General features: G+C 42.4%; 1 protein-coding gene across 1 annotated transcript in view; it reads right to left on the bottom strand.

Moving 5' to 3' along the window:
- slc7a10a (solute carrier family 7 member 10a) overlaps nucleotides 1-7063 on the bottom strand; it is a 32250-nt gene extending 25187 nt beyond the window's left edge. The window contains exon 1 of the mRNA XM_061765217.1: nucleotides 6873-7063. Coding sequence (XP_061621201.1) covers nucleotides 6873-6972 — 100 coding nt within the window. The 5' untranslated portion in view covers nucleotides 6973-7063. The remainder of the gene's footprint in view (nucleotides 1-6872) is intronic.
- Nucleotides 7064-17722: the final 10659 nt, after the last annotated feature.

Raw genomic sequence — 17722 nt, 5'->3', positions numbered from 1 at the left:
TAATTCAGTGACTACTTTGGTCAGTAACATGTCAGAAAATAGGCACAAAAAAAAAAGATGTTTGCAATTGTCTTATTTTGATGAAACACAAAGATATTCAATCTGCTTTATCATTATATAAAATACAATAATATAAATAGAAAAAATATGTACAAAATATAAATATAAATATTATTTAGTGTGGAGAGGCTGAAATTCAGAGGATTTGGAGAATTTTAAGTTAAACAAGGTCCCTAAATGATGAATCGCTTATCAAAACTTGGTATAGAAAAAAGAAAAAAAATATATATATATATATATATACATATATATACATATATACATATATATATCTAATTTGATAATCACTGCACCTATATATATATATATATTTTTTTTTTAATATTATATATATATATATATATATATATATATATACACACATATATATATAATTTGATAATCATTGCACCATATATATATATATATATATATACATATATATATATAATTTGATAATCATTGCACCTCAAAACACTTTTCGATGAACACAACAAGCACTTTTTATTTGAATGAGCCTCATTCACTAATAAATGTGTGGAAATGTGCACTCTGCACACAAGTTGAGCGTATACGTGAACTCACCATCGGATTCATGCCATGTGCGTACTAGCCAATTTTCTTCGCACCACCATGCATATGTTACTGAATCAGAATTCATTCTATATGCACATGACCGCGTGCTGCAATCTGCACAAAAGCGCACGCCTGCTTTCTTATGAAAGGACGTCTGTCTAACGCATCTTAGCCAATGCGCGAAGGTTTAGAGTCACAAGACACGGCGCCAAAATGTTAATAACTTTCCTAAACTTTATCCTATTTAAAAAATATCAGAGCACATCTGCCTCACAGTTCTGAGGACGGGGGTTTGAATCGCAGCCCCGCCTGTGTGGAGTTTGCATGTTCTCCCCGTGCCTGCGTGGGTTTTCTCCGGGCACTCCGGTTTCCTCCCACATCCCAAAAACATGCATGGTAGGTTGACTGAAGGCTCTAAATTGCCCTTAGGTATGAATGTGTGCGTGAAAAGTTGTTTGTTTATATGTGCACTGCGATTGGCTGGCGACCAGTTCAGGGTGTACCACGCCTCTCGCCTGAAGATAGCTGGGATAGGGTCCAGCACACCCGCGACCCTGGTGAGGATGAAGCGGTGCGGACGAAAAAAATGCACGGTGATGTAAATTTTCACAGCATTTCAAATGTAGAGGCATGCCTTGGCAACCTCATCATCGCACAGAAAAGACCCCCACCCCCGCATTGCATTCTCAGCATCTCCGAGGGTCCGCTAATGATGCAGCGTGAGCAGAGAGAAGCATTCATGGCTGTCACGTTCACTTGTGGAGGCCGTGTGAGATGTTGCGTAACAGCTGCATTGTCCTTGTTATGTCATAAAACTGCCCCCCAACACCCAACACCCCAACTAGCAAAACCCTAGAGTCCTCCTCGTTCAAAAGGACAAGCCTGACTCATTTAGGCAGACTACACCCTAAACTGGTCGCCAGTCAGTCGCAGGAAACATATAGACACGGACAACCATTTGCACTCATATTCACACCCTCACTGAGTGGGAACTGAACCCACACTGCCCGCACCAAAGTCAGGCGAGTGTACCACTACACCATCAGTGACTGATTTGGGAATATGCCTCACTAAAATGCAAGTGTCCTTTTAAAATGCATCGAACAGGACTTTTGCGGTTCAGCATTGACAAATTCACATATTTGCAGATTTTGGGGGGAACCAATCCTTCGTTATGTAATGAAAAACTCACCTATTCATGGTTTTTGTGCTCAGGCCAAAGCAACATAAGTATTGCTTTGCAATAGGGATTAACGATTTCAGATTTTGTTGGAGACGACACTAAAGTGATGATAGTCAACTCGACTTAATCAATGAGGCCGATGGTATTCTTTTTAGATGTCAAGTCGCTGTTTGCGGCGGCACGGTGCTCGACTGGTTAGAGCGTCTGCCTCACAGGTCTGAGGACCGGGGTTCAATCCCCGGCCCCGCCTGTGTGGAGTTTGCATGTTCTCGCCGTGCCTGCATGCGTTTTCTCCGGGCACTCCGGGTTCCTCCCACATCCCAAAAAACATGCATGGTAGGTTAATTGACAACTCTAAATTACCCATAGGTGTGAATGTGAGCGCGAATGGTTGTTTGTTTGTATGTGCCCTGTGATTGGCAGGAAACCAGTTCAGGGTGTACCCCGCCTCCTGCCCGATGATAGCTGGGATAGGCTCCAGCACGCCCGTGACCCTAGTGAGGAGAAGCGGCTCAGAAAATGGATGGATGGATGGAAGTCGCTGTTTGCGCTTTCACCTCCAAACACAATCTCGCTCACTCACTCTCCCCGTCGTCCTCGGTTGCACTGGCCCCACCCTCTAACTTCTTCATCCAATCACATTCAGATAGCTTAGTGGCCTTGCAGACAGTCAGAAGTCTTAAAATTCACGTTTCATTCACGTAACATATCCGCAGCTACAGTATACAATAGTATCTACTGTAATTTAGAGAAATTACAGGAGAAGGGAACGCTTTGTATGCATTGTAGCAAACCTGCAGTTGTGTTGCGTGGATTGCCACAAGAGTTTTTTGTGGCACAGCTATGGGCAAATATAAACCTTATTACTAGACTTTACGCCGAAGACATTTAACTCCGCGTCTTCTGAATCCAAAAACTTGTTTATATTTAGCCTTGTCACGTGTCTTGTTGCGGAGGACTGTCACTATCTGACAGTCAAAGTTTTTTCAATCTTGTCGGTAAAAAAACACACCATCGGTGTGGGACTATTTTGCGGTGTCTCAGACAGAGTAGGAGCATGCTGCGTTCAAGCAATGCAGCGTGGGGGAAAACAAAGGAAAATCCAAACCGACGCAAACTCTGAACAACACCCGTCCATATAGCCGGGACAGTGAGAAAGTTAGAGAAAGCATGTCAATAACAGTATTTGTTAAAGTAATTTAATTACAGTAAGTTAGCACCCATTATTTCTGGCTATCCCACCAATGTTCACTCACACAGCTAAACCTTATTTATTTATTTTTTAGAATTAAACAATCTTCTGAGCCACTTTCAAGCCATGGCTGGTCTACACTGCAAAATAACTAACATGGATGTTGTTGGATTGTGGGAGGAAGCCACAGTACACAGAGAAAACCCACACAAGCATGGGAAAAATATGCAAAACCCAGAGAGAAGGGCTGAGATTGGAACCCAGGACCTATTCACTGTGTAGCAAACATGCTAACCACTAGGCTAACGTGTTGCCAGTGAAAATACCTTCCATGCTTTTACTGTCTTTCTCCATGCTCACATTTGCAGTACACTCGCTATTTCAACTAGCTTCAACCCTGGTTCTCACGGTAACAAAGGTTGTGCTGCGTTGGCCTCGCAGTCGAAGTGGTTGGGGGGGGGTGGGGGGCAGCATGAGCAGTCGCTCATTTGCATGAACCAGGATCACAAACTCAAAGTGAGCTAATTTTAAGTCTATCCTACATGATTTTGAATGAGTAGTAATTGTTGAGTTACAGTGAAAACAGGATTTGAGATTAGTGCTTAGGTTTTAGTTCAATTTTCGCATGACTTTGACGAGTGGTAACTGTGGAAGTACAGCGCAACCAAGGTTAGGGTTTAACGTTTGGGATAAGAATAAGGTGTTAAGGTTTATGGTGGGTTATGTGTTGGGTTCAAGTTTTTCACTGAAAAAAAAAGTATTTGGAATTTAGTTAATTTGAATATGTACATGGATAAAATGTGGCAAACTGACAATTTTCAAGTAGACAAGGGGCATTTTTTTTATCCCGTCAGTTAACCACATTTTAATCATGTGCAGCTGATGTACTTGCTCAAATTAAGTAAATTCAAAAGATTTTTGTTTTGTTTAGGTTTCGGGGCTGAGGTCAAGGATTAGGGAAAAGGGTAAGCAGTGTTAGTTTGTATGTTTGTAACTTTTTTGCACCTTTGACGAAAAAAATGCATAATCTAATAAACAAAACTGCTCTGCGATCAATTATAAATCGATCTGTCAGGAGCATGTGCCTCATGAGCAACCCTAAACCGGTTATAACAACAAACAACCATACTTCCTTTCAGCACCTGCTCATAAATAGCCTTCCTTGGGTGCTAGAGTGCCAAATCCATGCTGATGCTAATGAGCCTGGCTAGCATGTTAGTCAGTGGTTGCGTGTAACTTCCCTCCCCTCATAGGAAAATTGACACTAGATTGTTCCAGCTCCCTGCAGCCGGGATAACATATCACTCCGGCCCCTCCTCCCTGACAGTCTACCCCTCTAACGTTGCAGCTAAAAAGGAACTCGTGGAATGGAGTCATGTGAGCGCGCTGGAACGCCGACATATTTACAGTTGTCAGTTTTCCCGAGAGGCAGTACAGGCAGTACGGGTGAAGACCCCCAATGTTTAGGTTACCCTCCTTGTACTGTCCCCCAATCCCGTCACTTCTTTTCCAGATGTTTTTTTCCGTAACGACTGATGTTTGGCTACATCACAGCAGATCAGAGATGTCCCCAGATTGCGGTGTTTTGTGTGAGCGTGTCCTTGTGTGTGCATGTGTGTATCTGTTGTGTCTTTTGTGTGTGTGTGTTGTGTTACTCTACATGTGTGTGCGATGTGTTACTCTACATGTGTGTGCATGTCGTGTGTGATGTATAAGTGTGCGTTCGTGTTTGTCCATGTGTGTGTTACTATATAGTGTGTGTGTGTGTCTATGCGTGCATGTGCATGTGTGTGTGATGTGTGTGTCCGTGTGTGATGTGTGTATTGATGTGTTTGTGACTTGTGTTCGCAGAGTGTGGCATTTGTGTGAGATGTACTATATGTGTGTGTGTGATATTTCTGTGTTTGTGTGTGTGTGTGTGTTCTACATTTGTATGACAGTAAAGACTGATAATGTTATTGTTTTTATGCTTTACTATTAGTGGTGGTCAACTTATTTTTACAATTGTACGAAAGATAAAGATAAGACCGAGCATTTAATTGTTTTTAAACTTGTCTATTTGCAGTGCTTCACTGATTATTACACTTTTATGATCAGTACAAGCTGAACTCAACTAAACTCAACTTTATTCATAAAGCACAGCTTTAACAAACTGATGTACATAAAACATAAAATTCAGTAATTAAAATAATAATATAATTACTGTATTAAATATATCATATTAGTACAGGTTAACTGATTTTTACCCTTCTATGACAGTTAAAGATGTGTAAGTTACCCATGCCATTGGCACTAACACAGCCCCATACCATCACAGATGCTGGCTTTTGAACTTTGCGTCCATAACAGTCTGGATGGTTCTTTTCCTCTTTGGCCCGGAGGACACGACGTCCACAATTTACAAAAACAATTTCAAATGTGGACTCGTCGGACCACAGAACACTTTTCATCAGTCCATCTTAGATGAGCTCTGGCCAAGAGAAGCCGGTAGCGTTTCTGGGTGTTGTTGATAAATGCCTTTTGCTTTGCATAGTAGAGTTTAAATTTTCACTTACGGATGTAAGATGGTGGTTTTTGATGCAGTGCTGCCCGAGGGATCGAAGGTCACAGGCATTCAATGTTGGTTTTCGGCCTTGCCGCTTACATGCAGTGATTTCTCCAGATTCTCTGAACCTTTTGATGATATTATGGACCGTAGATGATGAAATCCCTAAATTCCTTGTAATTGTACATTGAGGAACATTGTCCTTCAACTGTTCGATTATTTTCTCACACACTTGTTCACAAAGAGGTGAACCTCGCCCCATCTTTGCTTGTGAATGACTGAGCAATTCAGGGCAGCTCCTTTTATACCCAATCATGGCACCCACCTGTTCCCAATTCGCCTGTTCACTTGTGGGATGTTCCAAACAGGTGTTTGATGAGCATTCCTCAACTTTCTCAGTCTTTTTTGCCACCTGTCCCAGCTTTTTTGGAAAGTGTTAATGATGTTTAATGATTATTTGCTGAAGTTGATGATTATTTGCTAAAAACAATAAAATGTATCAGTTTGAACATTAAATATGTTGTCTTTGTGGTGTATTCAATTAAATATAGGTTGAACATGATTTGCAAATCATTGTATTCTGTTTTTATTTATGGTTAACACAACATCCCAACTTCATTGGAATTGGTGTTGTACTTCGACACTTGAATGAAAGTTCAATGAAAATTAAAGTTCAGACTGAGTATTTTATTGTTTATAGGCTTGAAAACTAGTGGTGTTCACTTATTTTTACACAAAATGCGACTTAAAAACTGTCCTGTACGGCTTGTAAAGTTGTATGTTTTATCCGTAGATTGGATTACAGTATTTCCATAAAGTCCCTATGTGGATAAAGTTCAAATCCGAATAGCGCTACATCCAATCTGTGCTTTTACGCTGCAGACACATTGGCGCATATCCCCTTTCATACACCATATTTATCCACATGTGAGTGCATCTATGTTTACAGAGGCTGGATAACAAGTCCCGTTGCTTATGTTGTATCGGCATACACTGCTTTATATTGACATACATCAAAGTAAAGAAGCTCACCGAAATAACTCTTTCCAATTCAGCATGATCCAGCCACGTAGGCAGGCTCTGATGCAACTTTCCGCCCAGCCAGAGGGGGTGAAAAAATTTAAGTAAACGCATCCTGCCGCACATCACTTGAGGTTGGCCCAAATTGCACGTAAAAGGCTAACAGCCTTGCTTAAAAAGAGGCCAGGGAGCAGGCAGGAACTCGTTCGAGTCCCAGACGTTGTGCTGCCGTAACTTTAACACTCCAAACAACTGTAACTTTACATTCGTCACCTTTTGAACACAAACTAGTTGAACTCATAGTTTCAGAAACTCACCGATGATGATGGCGCACGCGCTCAAAAGTCCAATTTCCTTCTTCAAAGTCACCCTGTCGTCCTTGTTTTTGTCCTTCTTCCTCTTCGCCTCGTCCCCCATCGTGCACGGTGCCCCTCCACGTTCAGCGGAGCCCTCGAGAGTGTCGACTTCCAAAGCAGCGAGGAGTGTTCTCAGGCCGGGGGCGGAAGACGGCCTTTATTAATATGACACACACACCCACGCACACAGTAATGTGAGCGGGGTGCGCATGCGCAGCGCTCACCTTCCTCCTCCACCTCCTTCTCCACCTCCTCCTCCTCCTCCTCAGGTGGATCGCTGTGCCGCGGTGCGTCGCGTGACCTTGGCTTTGCCGACCAAAAGACCCTCCTGACTGACAGTAGTTATTTTAATAATTATTTAGAATATTATATATATATATATATATATATATATATATATATATATATATATATATATATATATATATATATATATATATATATATATATATATATATATATATATATATATATATATATATATATATATATATATATATATATATATATATATATATATATATATATATATATATATATATATATATATATATATATATATATATATATATATATATATATATATATATGTTGGTACGGTGGCCGACTGGTTAGAGCGTCAGCCTCACAGTTCTGAGGTGCGGGGTTCAATCCCCGTCCCCGCCTGTGTGGAGTTTGCATGTTCTCCCCGTGCCTGCGTGGGTTTTCTCCGGGCACTCCGGTTTCCTCCCACATCCCAAAAACATGCATTAATTGGAGACTCTAAATTGCCCGTAGGCATGACTGTGAGTGCGAATGGTTGTTTGTTTCGATGTGCCCTGCGATTGGCTGGCAACCAGTTCAGGGTGTACCCCGCCTCCTGCCCGATGACAGCTGGGATAGGCTCCAGCACGCCCGCGACCCTAGTGAGGAGAAGCGGCTCAGAAAATGGATGGATGGATATGTTGGTACAGTAATATGTAGTGACATGTGATATAATACAGTCATTTCCAGAGAAGGCCAGAGTCGACTTGCGACTTGCTTGCCAAATACTTGAGACTTGAGTGACTTGAACTACAAGACTTGACAAGTCATCTCGTTTAGAGTTGAAAATCTGCATTCTGTAATATGTCGACATTATCTGTCAGTACACAACTAATTGCGCACCGTTTTATTTAACTCTGTCAAAGAACACAGATTTCTCACAACACGCATACGTGCTTTGCATTGCATCCAGTATTTGAGTCACTACCTGATTATGCCAAATTCCGTCCAGTGCTAACCGCTTTTTGGTTGTTTTTGTATTTTTGCTAAAGTGAGCATGGTGGGACCATGTGCCACTTTATCAAAAGGAGGGGTGATGTCTGGAGTGTTTTTTTGTTTTTGGAGTGGTTAGTTTTTGTTTTTTGGTTTGTTTTGTTGGTTTTGTTTTATTTTTTGTCTTGTTTTGTGCTCTGGAGTACAAAGCCAGTGCATTGTTTTATTGTTGTGCTTAGCAGCACAAGTCTCATCACACGTTGCATTATTATTATTTTTGACACATAATTGTTTGCCACAAAATATGAATTTATAGATTCACTTAGAGCCAATTCAACAGGCTGCAAACACAGGACCAATATTGGCATTATCATAGTGATACATATGATGATTGTTCTACAAACATTTAATGTCAATAATCTTGATCTATTTATGGAACATTCACTTATTTTGGTTGATATATGAAGCAATATAGATTGAATTATGCTTATTTGTCATTAGGTCAACATGGTATGATATGGTGGCTTTCCATACGCCGTATACATATTACAAATTACACAACCCCAATTCCAATGAAGTTGGACGTTGTGTTAAGCATAAATAAAAACAGAATACAATGATTTGCAAATCATGTTCAACCTATATTTAATTGAATACACCACAAAGACAACATATTTAATGTTCAAACTGATCAACTTTATTGTTTTTAGGAAATAATCATTAACTTAGAATTTTATGTCTGCAACACGTTCCAAAAAAGCTGGGACATGTGGCAAAAAAGACTGAGAAAGTTGAGGAATGCTCATCAAACACCTGTTTGGAACATCCCAGAGGTGAGCAGGCTAATTGGGAACAGGTGAGTCCCATGATTGGGTATAAAAGGAGCTTCCCTGAATTGCTCAGTAATTCACAAGCAAAGATGGGGCGAGGTTCACCTCTTTGTGAACAAGTGCGTGAGAAAATAGTCGAACATTTTAAGGACAATGTTCCTCAACGTACAATTGCAAGGAATTTAGGGATTTCATCATCTACGGTCTATATCATCATCAAAAGGTTCAGAGAATCTGGAGAAATCACTGCATATAAGAGGCAAGGCCGAAAACCAACATTGAATGCCCGTGACCTTCGATCCCTCAGGCAGCACTGCATCAAAAACCGACATCAATGTGTAAGGATATCCCCACATGGGCTCAGGAATACTTCAGAAAACCAATGTCAGTAAATACAGTTCGGCGCTACAGCCGTAAGTGCAACTTGAAACTCTACTATGCAAAGCAAAAGCCAGCAACACCCAGAAACGCTGCCGGCTTCTCTTGGCCGGAGCTCATCTAGGATGGACTGATGAAAAGTAGAAAAGTGTTCTGTGGTCCGACGAGTCCACATTTCAAATGGTTTTTGGAAATTGTGGATGTCGTGTCCACAATTTCCCTAACCCTAACCAAAGAGGAAAAGAACCATCCGCAAAGTTCAAAAGCCAGCATCTGTGATGGTATGGGGCTGTGTTAGTGCCAATGGCATGGGTAACTTACACATCTGTGAAGGCACCATTAATGCTGAAAGTTACATGCAGGTTTTGGAGAAACATATGCTGCCATCCAAGCAACGTATTTTTCATTGTCGCCCCCTGCTTATTTCGGCAAGACAATGCCAAACCACATTCTGCACGTGTTGCAACAGCGTGGCTTCATAGTAAAAGAGTGTGAGTACTAGACTGACCTGCCTGCAGTCCAGACCTGTCTCCCATTGAAAATGTGTGGCGCATTATGAAGCGTAAAATACGACAACGGAGACCCCGGACTGTTGAGCAGTTGAAGCTGTATATCAAGCAAGAATGGGAAAGAATTCCACCTACAAAGCTTCAACAATTAGTGTCCTCAGTTCCCAAACGTTTATTGAATGTTGTTAAAAGAAAAGGTGATGTAACACAGTGGTAAACATGACCCTGACCCAGCTTTTTTTGGAACGTGTTGCAGCCATAAAATTCTAAGTTAATGATTATTTGCTAAAAACAATAAAGTTTATCAGTTTGAATATTAAGTATCTTGTCTTTGTAGTGTATTCAATTAAATATAGGTAGAACATGATTTGCAAATCGGCGGACAACTGGTTAGAGCGTCAGCCTCACAGTTCTGAGGACCAGGGTTCAATCCCCGGTCCCGCCTGTGTGGAGTTTGCATGTTCTCCAAATGCCTGCGTGGGTTTTCTCCGGGCACTCCGGTTTCCTCCCACATCCCAAAAACATGCATTAATTGGAGACTCTAAATTGCCCGTAGGTGTGAATGTGAGTTTGTTTGTATGTGCCCTGCGATTGGCTGGCAACCAGTTCAGGGTGTACCCCGCCTAGGCTCCAGCACGCCCGCGACCCTAGTGAGGAGAAGCGGCTCAGGAAATGGATTACAAAATACTGTCTCGGTATGGTAGACATGTTTAAGTAAGAATTGAAGTAATTGGTAGTAGCACAATTGACCAAAATTATTCTCAGAATTTTAAGGGGAAGTCAATTAATTTAAGTCGCATATTGGAGGATCCGTGTGCGCCCTATCCCTTTCTGAGATTGTCTTTGCAGGCACTCCAATGGACCGGATTCATTTGGGTCTACCGAATCCAGGTCTGCAGATGGACACACGGATTGTTCAGGTATTGCACATTATCGACTAATCAATTTCAGGAAACAAGTCCAATTAGCACTCCTAAGGGCGGCCGACAGACCCCTGCATGTCATCAAACCCGACGACTTCATGCTGATAAAGAACTTCTGGCAGAAAACGTGGAGACATCAGCACTGGCTGGGGCCTTTTCAAGTCGTCCTTGTGACCCACACTGGAGTTGATGTTGCTGAAAGAGCTACATGGTTTACGCATCACATTGCAAGATGGTCCGGCACATCCTGTGGCCCCACCTCCTCCTCCTCCTTCACCTTCAGCAACGGGTGGTCGAAAAGCTCGGCCTGACAAAGCTGAATACTGACCGCCACTGGAAAAGAGCTGCTTGCTGCATAAGTCCGACGTCGCTGAATAATCTCTAATGATGATTAACTGTTAGGACACACTTTTAGCTACATTCAGTGATGGTAACTGATTGCACTTCAATAGGTTATCGATGAGCAGAAGATAAAAGCCATAAAAGCCGAGCAACAACCACTCATCAGAGTCCACCCCTCAGGTCAGTCTGGTGGCCTTCCAGGCCACCGAAGGTGAGGTGCTTGGCTGAGCGGTGCAGGAGGTCGTCCTTGATGCCAAGCACCAGGGTCTTTTCAGGGCCATTCAGGCGGACGGCCACAGTGCCGAACCCAATGGTAATGCAGAGGCCAGGAAATAGGGTTGGGTGGCGGCCGCTGGAGGAGCACTGCCGGGACGGGAGACGGCCGCTGGACGAGCGCCGCCGGGCCGGGAGGTGGCCGCTTGACGGGCGCCGCCATAGCCGGGACGGGATGAGTGGCAGCCGCTGGACGAGCGCCGCCAGAGCCGGAAGGGGAGCCTGGCGCGACTGCCGAGGAGCAGGAACGGGAGCCTGGCGCAGCTGGCTAGGAGCAGGAACAGGGCCTGCAGTTGCTTCCTCACCCTGCCGCCATTGAGGTTTGGGAGTAGAGGGTACGGGAGGGGCAGAGTGCACAGGGACTCGGGAAGGTGAACTAGGGAAAATGGCTGGTACTGAAAATGGTGGCAAGTTTGAATAGACGTGACTTAATTGGAGCCGTGGAACAACGTGTGGGAAGGGGTGAAAAATTAAGTGACTTGGGAACAGGGGAAAAAAAAACGAGGGCAAAATTTGACCTTTACTTGGGCGTCTCTGTTGGCCACCACATGGCGGTCCCGGGTAGATGGCCAAACGGGTGCCAAAGAAAAGGTCTGAGGGAAAGGATTTGGACTCACTGGGGTTGGAAATGGGGAGACGTGACAAAAACTGACGAGGACGGGATAAACTAGGGAAGGAACCAGAAAAATCTAAATCTGTGTCAGAGTCAGAATCAGACAGGAGGTTAACTAAATCGGGGCCATCTTCACAATCAGAAAAATCAGAATAAAAAAAAAACATGGATGTAAAATAGTAGGGCATGGTGAAAAGGACAGAAAAGACTAAACGATAGGGCTTACTGGAGGACGGTAGGTATGGTTGGTGTCTGAGGACGGTGGGAGGCAGTTTGGTGGTGTCCAGGGTAACGCCATGTTCTTCCCGCTGGGTCCTGTTCTGGTCGGTTCATTCTGTCATGGTTGGGGTTTGGTCGAAGGCGAGGAACGTAAGGCAAGAACATGGAGGACCCAAGTGCAGGGAAGCAGGGAGGCAAGGCAGGAGTGCGGGAGTCTCAAAAAATAATATTTAATCTTCAAAAACGGCCAACAAGGAACATGGATAAAGCAAAACTAAACAAAGTCACACAACCAAACCAAAGTAACAAAGAAACACTTAAATACCTAAAACTGGAAACAAACTATCACTGGTGAGTAGGACGTAGAACAGATCGGGACAATGACACCTGACAATGACATACTGCAAAGACAATGACAATGAACTGAAAGAAACCAGGTAACTAAATACAAACAAATTGACAAATTGACAAGACAACGAGGAACACTAGAACAAGACACAAGTGGCTGGAGGTAGCTGATTGGTTGACACAAGGTAGAGGGTTGACGAGAACAGGTGGACACAACAACCTAATGAGCACACGACAAACATGGAACACAGGAAAACATGGAACAAAACTAAACACAACCCAAACCAAAACACAGACCATGACAAGTATACGTGTGTGGTCTTCAATTGACCCTGTAACACTCTCGTCTCCTACTCGTGACCGGCGCTTTCCTGCCCTGTTTCCTCATGCTGACTGTTTGGATGACATGAGTGACACGGGCTCGGTTTCTTTGGTCTAGTTTTTTTGGGTGTTTGTCCATCCATCCATTTTCTACCGCTTATCCGAGGTCAGGTTGCGGGGGCAGTAGCTTTAGCAGGGACGCCCAGACTTCCCTCTCCCCAGCCACTTCATCCAGCTCTTACCGGGGGGATCCCGAGGTGTTCCCAGGCCAGCCGAAGGACGTAGTATTACAACCTTCCATCTATCCATTTTCAACACCGCTTATCCTGGTTAGGGTCGCAGGACGCTGGAGCCTATCCCAGCTGACTTCAGGCGAAAGGCGGACTACACCCTGAACTGGTTGCCAGTCAGTCACAGGGCACATTTACACTCACATTCACACCGTCACTGAGTGGCAATTGAACCCACGCTGCCTGCACCAAAGTCAGGCGAGTGTACCACTACATCATCATCAGTATTACAACCTATTATGATAAATTTTCTTAAACCTACATTATGGTGTGAAACTCTGGATGTTTTTTTTTCAGTTGTTTTGTTTTATCCCTTTTTTTCAGTTGTTTGTTTTATCCCTTTCATATCATTGTTTAGTCATTTTTTCATTTTGTTTGATTCATTGATTTATGGATTCTCAAAAGGGGGGATTTGTTATGGCAAAATGACAAAATATACTCTACATACTCTTTTATTATATTATCCCATATAGCCCATAGTTTTGAGTGTGACCGAAGATTGCTGGGATAGGCTCCAGCATGCCCGTGACCCTAGTGAGGCTAAGCGGAACAGTAGATGAATGAATGAATGAATGATTTGATGACTTCAATAATCCTTTATTCGTGTGTGGCCTCGTGGCTAAATTGTCTCGTAGCTAAATTGTTTCTTAGTCCTTTCCGTCATACTGTCTCGGTCGTCATACTGTCTCGGTCGTCATACTGTCTCTGTGACTGTACCAACCTCCCTTTTCTCTCAAGGACAAGATGAGATAACTTTGTGAATAGGTCTTTCTTTTTTTTCCTCATTCCCCTCCCATTTTTTCAGTATAATTATGCATTGCTTTTGCATATGTGTCTTAGAGACGGGCACCTGTAACCGCTCTTGACTCTCTCTCTCTTTGCAAAGGTTTCCTCTTTTTGTGTAATAAAACCCCACAAAAGACAAGATTGTTTCCTGATTTAATTTCCAAAAAAGCTGTTTGTATTGTTCCATAAATAGCTGAAAGTGTCATGTATGGAGAGGAACTTCCAGTTTATTTAGGAAGGTAATGGCGGTGGTCCTGGGTGCGTTATTAACTAATAATATGTATTTGTTTAATATAATTCTGAATAATATATATATTTTTTAGCAATATTAATATTCAAGACACGGTGGACGACTGGTTAGGACATCTGCCTCACAGTTCTGAGGACTCGGGTTCAAATACGGCCTTGCATGTGTGGAGTTTGCATGTTCTCCCTGTGCCTGCGTGGGTTTTCTCCGGGTACTCTGGTTTCCTCCCACATCCTAAAAACATGCATGGTAGGTTGATTGAAGACTCACAATTGTCCATAGGTGTGAATGTGAGTGTGAATGGTTGTTTGTTTATATGTGCCCTGCGATTGGCTGGTGACCAGTTCAGGGTGTACCCCGCCTCTTGCCCAGAGTCAGCTGGGGAGAAAGAGAGAAAGGGGAGGTACAAAGCGCCACCCAAGTTCCAAAAAGGGAACTGCAGGGCACAGACCATGACAAGAATAAATACATTACATCATGCTATGTTACACTATGTTACATGGTATGTAACATAATATAAAGATGTGTAACAACACTGTGTAAAATAACATGGCATAACATAACATGGGGTAAAATAACATTGCATAACATTATGTGGCATAACATAACGCAGCGTAAGACAATGTAGAGTAACACAACGTAGCGTAAAACAACGTAGCGTAACACAACGTAGCATAACACAACATAGCGGAACACAATGTAGCGTAACACAATGTAGCATAACGCGACTTAGTGTAAAACAATGTACCAGGACTTAGCATAATGCGACATAGCATAATGCGAAACAGCATAACGCAACATTGCGTAACAGTGTCGAGTAACGCAACGCAGTCTAACATAACAGCATAGTAATGCAGCGTAATGTAAAAGCGTAAGAATGGAATATAATATAATGTAGTGTAGCGTAACGTAAAGTAGTCTTGCAAAACAGTGTAACTTAATGTAACCAAACATGATTTATCCATTCATCCATCCATTTTCTTTACCGCTTATCCTCACTAGGGTCGCGGGCTGCTGGAGCCTCTCCCAGCAATCTTCGGGCGGGAGGCGTGGTACATCCTGAACTGGTCGCCAGCCAATCGCAGGGCACATATAAACAAACAACCATTCGCACTCACATTCAGACCTATGGGCAATTTAGAGTCTTCAATTAACCTACCATGCATGTTTTTGGGATGTGGCGGGAAACCCACCCAGGCACGGGGAGAACATGCAAACTCCACACAGACGGGGCCGGGATTTGAACCCCGGTCCCCAGAACTGTGAGGCAGATGTGCTAACCAGTCGTTCACCGTCCCGGCGTAAAGGGAGCATACCTTCAAGCCAAATGAGATGAAATAGAATGTAGTACAAATAGGGTGTGGCATTTTACCTCCATTTGCAGATGTTGATCACGTTTGAGAGGAGTGAAAAAGTTGTGCACTTGGGGTAGCAGCGTTTTGTTTGCAAACTGTTCGCACTAGTCCACTTTCTATGAGCGTTTATAGACACAAACCGTGTGGGAACACCAGTTGTCACAGCTTAAAAGAGAAAACATTACAATCCCGCTTACTACTACTGTAGCAGGGTGGGAGGATGACATGAAAAGTGGCAAGAGGTATCATAGGTTGTATTTTTAGCTACTTTCTCTTCACTTCAGAAGGCTCAGAAACGTACCACTACCTACATAGTAAAAAGGTTGGTCGCGTGTTGTTGAAATATGTGGAGCACAGTTTTATTTAGCTTGAACTAGACATGCAGTCCAGCTAAACCCTTAAAGTCCCTCATCATTGAGCGTAGGTTAGTTTCAACATTAAGTGAAATTCAAACAGCAGGGTGTTTGTGTGTTGCAGGTCAAGGCAGATCTTGCAGCCACGCTGCTCCCATCCTTTGGAAAGTAAATGTTGATTGTTCTGCTAGTTTTAATTATTATTTTCATTGGATTTAATGATGTACAGAGTTCAGTAGACTAGCCCAAAAAATCTTCAAGGAAGATATTGTGACTTAAGGACAATATTAATCAAGTAAAAAGTAGTTTGTATTGAAATTACTCTTACAAGTAGTTCATCAAAAAAGTCACTGAAATAAAAATGTAAATTATCCACCTCTGATGATGTATAATATTTTTTACTTCATAAAAACATTGTATGCTGTATATGTGTATACATTTTCAATTCAGGTGTAGAATGCAATCAGAAGGAAAGATGGAAGTGAAATGCGGGCACAAGAAAGAATGCTGAGCTGTAAAGGGTGAAGCATAACCCGAGAGCAGCCTATTTCAAACAGCTCCCCCTATTCAGCTAATATTTCATGCATTTTTTTAGACGAAAAAAAATTACTAATTATGTAAGAGATTAAAGGCACTCTGTCTCAAAACTGGTTAAACCTTTGGATTAATGGGACTAATACAGGTGCTAAGGTTCTGGAGGTTTTTTGGTTAAACACCTTGAGGGAGTGTTCCTTGAAAGATTGCACAACTTGTTAGTGTGTCAAAAGAGACAGCATGCCTGCTGGACCCTCTTCCTGGTAAACTACTTAAAGAGCTGTTTCCAATCCTCGAACAAAGTAAGGCTGTAGCTGTTGCTGTGGAGAACTCTGCATTGACCGACCGCGACAGAACCTGAGTAGGACTATTTCTATGGAGGTGTCTACCTATGGCACTTAATTTCATCAAATTGACTCTAATGCTGTTTAAACTAACAGAAAATAGAAAATATCTATCACATTGTCTGATTAATGCTGCACACTTGGCATACATTGCACCCTGGTGTAGCGTATATTGGTTTTGGATAAAAACTTAATTAATTTTGAAAAAAGAATACGCCTGTGTTCACTTCCGATTGACTTCGATATACATTTAACATTATAATCAAACTGTCTGTCTCGTAAAGGGGCACCAGGTCTCTTTTTATGTGTAAATTTTAAGAAAAGTGACGAAAAACCTCTAATCAATCTCTCTCTTCTGGAAGGTTCAATACATGGACGAAATAAGAGTTCTAGATTACAGGAGTTTCACTGTTTCACTCAAACACACAAAAACAACAACAGGAAGGGGAATTTTATAGAAAATGTAATGAAATCTAAAAGGGAAACTACAGGGAAAACAATGCAGAGGGGCTTGACTATGAAAAGAAAATCATAATAATGGTAATAGAAATGAAAATAGGTATACGTAAAGAAAAATAGGATATTGTGTGTGGCTGAACTAAAAATGTGCGTGAATAGGTTACAGCGTGTTGAGCTAGTACAAAGTTGGAAGTTGTCTGAAACTGGTATTTTACCCCAAAATTATTAGGGACTAATTTTGTTCATTCTGGCAACGATTGCCATGCTGTACTCACGACCATAGATCAGTTGGCCCTGGGTATGAGCTGTCTCCGAGCATCTCAGGAGGAAAGGAAGCAGGTTTAGTTGAAGAAGATGCACAAAAAGTAAAAACAAAAAAGGTGCAAAAAGAAAGTTGCTGTCGACACGTTCGGTGGGAAAAAGCGACTTTCTCTTCCTGCCTTTTTATGGG

This window comes from Phyllopteryx taeniolatus, chromosome 2 (assembly GCF_024500385.1).
Source record: "Phyllopteryx taeniolatus isolate TA_2022b chromosome 2, UOR_Ptae_1.2, whole genome shotgun sequence".
NCBI classification, from domain to species: domain Eukaryota; kingdom Metazoa; phylum Chordata; class Actinopteri; order Syngnathiformes; family Syngnathidae; genus Phyllopteryx; species Phyllopteryx taeniolatus.
The sequence above is the reverse complement of the archived record's forward strand: the minus strand, read 5'-3'. Positions and strand labels throughout refer to the sequence as shown.